General features: G+C 33.1%; 1 protein-coding gene across 1 annotated transcript; it reads right to left on the bottom strand.

The window, feature by feature from the left end:
• Positions 1–1,519: 1,519 nt before the first annotated feature.
• LOTGIDRAFT_232686 (hypothetical protein) lies at positions 1,520–5,655 on the bottom strand. Its single transcript, XM_009057690.1, has 8 exons — positions 5,537–5,655; positions 4,722–4,952; positions 4,012–4,518; positions 3,775–3,844; positions 3,025–3,124; positions 2,542–2,665; positions 2,052–2,184; positions 1,520–1,812 (listed from the first exon to the last, which is right to left on the bottom strand). The coding sequence occupies exons 1-8, from the start codon at positions 5,591–5,593 to the stop codon at positions 1,721–1,723; spliced, it is 1,314 nt and encodes a 437-aa protein (XP_009055938.1). The 5' UTR covers positions 5,594–5,655; the 3' UTR covers positions 1,520–1,720.
• Between the last annotated feature and the right edge of the window lie 290 nt (positions 5,656–5,945).

Genomic DNA, 5,945 nt, shown 5'->3' with positions numbered 1-5,945 from the left:
AAATATGGATTTCCTTGTTAAATATATTTTTTATGCGAAAATTTCGACATATGAAACATATTGCATGTCATTTTGTTGCAATGAATCTTTTTGATGTTACTAAAATTAGACGTTGGCCAACAACAATCGCTCAACTCATCCATTTAGCTTAACAAGCCCAAGGCTTAATTAAATCGACCTACACCCTATTAACTTAAATGCTATTGCTGCGTTTTAAACTATGAGTTCTTGCTGTCGTTTCCTTGTCTGCATGGTGCGGAATATGCCATTACTTTAAAATATATAATCCAATCCTCTACTTTTCTATAGAAAGAGTGAATTAACCCATAGAAAAGAAACGAAATATGTAGTTAATCAGATTGCAATTTCTTTTATGAGAATGGCGGTCGACACTAATCCCCCCCCCCCCCCCCCCCTCCACACCCCATTTGAAACAGCTAGGACAGAATGCCTCCACATCAATTATGTCTGCACAGTTGAAAAATATAACTTGTACATTTATATCTTTATTCCCATAACAAGATTTACCATAGATATTTATACATAAGCCAATCTTAAACAAACATCTATACTGTAACTGTTACAGAGCTTTTAAACAGTAGGCTATAGTATTACAGAGGCCGAAGTATACATGTAACATGAAATCTAACTTTACGCGCTTCTGTTGGAAAATAAGATTCAATTGAAAAATACATTGCAAGATATTGACAGATTCAAATTTTCTTTCGCTTCAATGTTATTTGCGCTAATGCTGTCAGATAAAATAAATAAGTACAATAAGGAATCTATATTGGACTTGAAATATGCAGGACGATAATCAAGAAAGAAGTTTGAAAGTGGTGTAGTTATGGCAAATTCATAAATACTCTATATTATAGTTTCTGAGCAAGTTCGTTGGTAAATTGAACCTTGCCAATTTTGTGAATTAATATAAAGGCTCAAAACTGTAGTGACAATCATTTATATGAAAATCAATTTAAAATTTGCAAAATTCAATATAGCAACGAACTTGCTCAGGCAATTATATAGATAGTACATTCATTAAATACTTTTTGGCAATATATTTCTGATATCACAGATCTAGTCTTCGTATGTAACCTTTGACGATTCATGATATAAATAATTCAACCCATCGAATTCAACTATGGTATTGGACACAATAAGGGGCCGTCCCAGATAGAAAAGTGCAAACTTAATGATTTAAACGAGAATCACAAACTATAGGTGGCTATAACCAATACTCAGAAAAGGAAAAGATTAAGGATTCGTTATTTTGAATGTATTCCAAATTCATTTCCATTTTTACAGGTTTCTTGATAGTCTAATCTATATGTAGACTCCATAGTTTGAATTATTTGGAAAGGGAAAGAGAAACCAACATAGAATTTTCCCACTCTCATTGTTGAGAAATTTTTTTTCTGATAATGCAATTTAAAAATATATTATACATGTACATTGTTTGGAATATCTTTCTTATTCCTCTTTATGTCCTAATTTTAATAAATTAACTACACTAAATCTATCTGAGATGGCTACTTTATTATCCGTTTTCTCTAATGTTTCTAAATGTATATATCTTTATAAATACTAATTGTACATAATGAGTATTATATATAGAATGATATGTTCTTTTTCCATTATCATTTTCTTTTTTAGGATTAAAGTATTTTATATGAATTTTAATACTATTTACATATATTAACAACCATTAACATAATGGCTATGATTGTCGTTTAGTTGAGGCTTTAACAACGGGGCTATGCATGACTAAGTTTGACGACTTCTGCCAGTCCAATAGACCAAAAGTTATTTCTGAAAAATACAAAAAGAAATGTTAAAAGAAATATTACACGCATAATGGGGTATTGAAATCTTAATATTTTACACATCATTTCAAACATGATATTAACAAAATAATGTCTTTGTTTCGATACGCTTATTGTATAACTAGTCCATAATTAAGTTCTCGGATACTATTGCCTATTAAGTGTTACATAACACATGTTACTTTACAATGTAAGAATGTTCCGTGATTAATTAAAGAAACTTACTATGTCGGAGACTGATTAGACTGAGATTCTGTTTACACCATGTTTGTAAACCATGGTTAAATTCTTCTTTGGTGTGCGTCTTTTCTACATGTTCAACATATGACTGGAACAGAGGCATCATTATTCTCTCAAACTAGACAGGGTCAAGGAGATGTTATCACACCGGTTTTTAAATGGATCTCATTATTCTCTTTACTATAACCATACGATATAACTTTAAGTGCATTTTGGGCCTATATTTTCCAAATTAAGAAGCTGTAAAAGCTTGGAGGCGACACGGGATTATAACCTCATGCCGACCCAAGTTATTGAACCTCCTTAAAAGGTTGTTTGAAAGTTCCGTTAGCGCTCTACCCTAGATTCAGATTTAAGGGAATGGCAAAGGATTGTCGAATGTTAAATCTCCTTAAATTTGTTCTAAACTTAGGTTGTTGTTTGGTTATTAGTTCTTTCTGTGGTATACTCTTACACTGTTGTATAAAAAGGATACTATATTGAATTTAGTATTGTGATTCTGTGGTCGAGAGTAATATTTATGATAAAGACCAGTCAAAGAACTGCCACATGTCAGGCGTTGATCATCTAATGTTGGTGGTAGGTTTTTAATAAATACGCTGAAAAAATAAAATATAAACACCTATGAAATATTGGAAAATTGTTGGAAGTTGGCTGCCCTGCTGATTATAGAGGATGTATTTCAATATTAGTTTTTGCTCCAATAATTCTCATGATGTCAGACTGACATTAGCATATATATATATATATCATGGTTCCGACAGTCGGATAGCTTGGGACTAAAACATGAAGGGATATGGAGTGTAATTGGGTTGGCGCGTCTTCACACTCACTCAAAAAAAAAAAAAAAGTTGGACGGAATGAAATACAGAACAGCAAGGCCAGTATACCTACTGTATACCTACTGATAGTCTGGGTAGCAAACATTTTTATACAGCTGTTTTCTCAACAAACTTACTCTATATCAGCATCTAAAGCCTCCTTTTCCTTTTTAAGCTTGGAGGACTCATTGTCCATCCTGACCAGTTCGGCCTTTAGGAATCGACATCTTTCCACAGCTAGGTGTAATAATATATGTAGAAAGGTCAGAAACGGGAATTGAGTGTCCCAGAATCTAGGACACTAACTACAGCAAAATTAATTTTAAATTCATAGGTTGACAAAACTGTCATAATAACGGTGAAATTTATTTTATCTATGCCAATAATGTAAATAATGAATTTTTGCTATTAATGTTGCTGTAAACGAGATATAGATTTATAAATAATAAAATCAACAATCCTGGTAACAAAATTTTAAAATAAAATGAAAATATGGTGCTCAGCTCAATCAATTGTTCATTATTACAATATTGCACATCGTGGTAGAATTTTGATATTTGCAAGACAAGATCTCCGAATAAGGCCTCTACACTGTTGTATGTTGTGACACATAGCGAGAAAACTGTAGTTCGAAAAACATTTTTATATCTAAAATTATCATAATATGCACTTCAGGTTCATTTTCGTTTGAACTATGTAGGCTACTTTGATCTTTTCTACAAGTATTAAATTATCAACCGAAAGACAGTAATACACTGTGAAATGATGACGTTTAGAGACATGATGTGATTGAGATGAGCAAGTCTTACCTTAATGCTTGAATTAAAAAATTGAATTAAAAATGGGACTAAGTTTTTAACAAAGAAATGATTTGGAATTGGCCATACCTTTTTCTACTATTTTATTTTCACTGGCTCTCTGTAAACCCAACAGGTCTTTCAATTGTTCCCTGGCATTCTGAAAGATTTAGATCAAACATTGTGTTGGTTTTTTTTTTGTACTTAGTTGTTTGAATTCACCTCAGCCATCGATACATGCTGGATATCCATGTACCAAAAATTTTGAAAAATACCATGAAAATCAATCAATTGGAAACTGATTGATACATTGTTATAAAAGTTCACCTTAATTTTTGATTGTCGTTTTCGTTCTGCTCTTATATGTGATTCACGTAAATGTCTAGGGATGTTAGCTGTAGGTTTATTGGACTGAGATTTAGTTGTATGATGAACTGTTGCTGGTAATAATGTTGTTGGTGTTGTTGAGGCAGTTGGTAATAATTTTGATGTTGTTGTTGAGGCAGCTGGTAATAATGTTGATGAGGCAGCTGGTAATAATGTTGATGAGGCAGCTGGTAATAGTGTTGATGACGGTGTTGGTAATACTGTTGTTGGTATTAGTGTTGGTGTTGATGACGAGGATAGTAATATTGGCAGTACTGGAGAGGGTGGAGAACCAGACTTAGGTGTTGAGCAGATTGAAGAGTTACTAATATAGTTGGAGGATTGAGATGTATTGCAATGTTGAGTGGGTTCTTGATGATGGTAGTTTGATTGATATGCTGTTGTAGTTGATGTCTCCATAATATCCATGATAAATCTATCCAAATCCACCTGAGTAGCATCCAGAGACTGAAAAGATATACACGGTATTAGAACCAGTGTTTTTTCTTTCTTTCCAATGCCCAATAACAAGAAATTTAGAATGGGAGGGGGGTGGGGGAGGTGGCACAGCCGAGTCAGTGGCAATTCATGCCCATACAGATTCATATAACTCAATGCACCACATACCAGATACTAGTCTATTCTTTTTAAATTGACATTCCACCACTTACAGAATTAAACTGGAGAGACTGAGTATCATCAGCATCATTTTGATTGTTGTATACATCAGAAAGAATGTTGTGACTTTTCACCATTTCCAGTGATCCTGATGCTGATTTTGGTTCTTCAATGATTGATTCTATGTCAAAAGACTGTTGACTTGCTCCCAACGTTTTAACCAATTCTTCAAAATCTAAAATTTCGTCTTCAAAAGCGTCATCAAGTAGCGCTTTTTTAAGAATCTGAAATGAAGTATGTCAAAATTCATCAATGACAAGATGCATTATCAGCAAAAATAAAGCAGAATCAACAAGATACTGGATAAACAAAGCACAAATATAACTGGTAGAAAGACGCTCTTCAATACACTTTCTCATTGGCCAATTTAATAATCCGTGGTCCAGGGCCTCAAGCCACGTGACTATTATCTACCATTGAGCCCCAGCGTTAAAAATACTAAATTTTCATTGGCTGGCATGCGGCCAACAAAACCACCCTATATAAGCTGAAATTGGCCCTATGCAATTCTTCGGCAGTTAGACATCGCAACGTGAACAACTGTATATGAATCAAAATAGGCTTACTCATGACAGAAAATAAAGTTAATTGTGAAAAATACCTTTGAATTTGTTTAAAATATTTCTGAAAGCATTTAAAGGCTTTCATTCAACATCTAACGTATCTTAATTTTCTGATTAAGCGTTTTCTGTATCTTCCAGTCAAAAACTGTATAGCGATTGATATTCCACATGTTATTACAACGTCGAGAAGTTATTTCAAATACAATATAAATGATATTATAGTTGAAAATTTTAACTTCACTTACCTGAGGTTGAATAAAACTTTCATTCTTTTCATGCGGATAATCGTTGGTCGAGATCATTTCCCCTGAATGATTATTTCTTTAAAAATTGAAATAATCAAGTGTTCGAATATGACTATAGTAAATCGTCCATGTTCTGAATGGACTATTCCAAAATAAGGTTTTATACTCAAATTAGAAATAGACTCGTCCTGTTTAGTTTGCTGGTTTTACCCAGTTATCAAGCTTATCATGAAATTGACCGTGCATACGAACTTACACTATTCAGCATTAAAACGTTCTACTACCAGTATAATATACACTGAATACGTCTTTGTGCACTGAATTTCCTTTATACATTTAAGTTATCTCCGTTACACGTTGCTTACAAATGAAATTTAAATCATGCCCTTATCTCAAAATTCCCTGACTT

The sequence above is a fragment of the Lottia gigantea genome, assembly GCF_000327385.1.
Source record: "Lottia gigantea unplaced genomic scaffold LOTGIsca_31, whole genome shotgun sequence".
In the NCBI taxonomy this organism is placed as follows: domain Eukaryota; kingdom Metazoa; phylum Mollusca; class Gastropoda; family Lottiidae; genus Lottia; species Lottia gigantea.
This window is presented reverse-complemented; position numbering and strand designations above follow the sequence as displayed.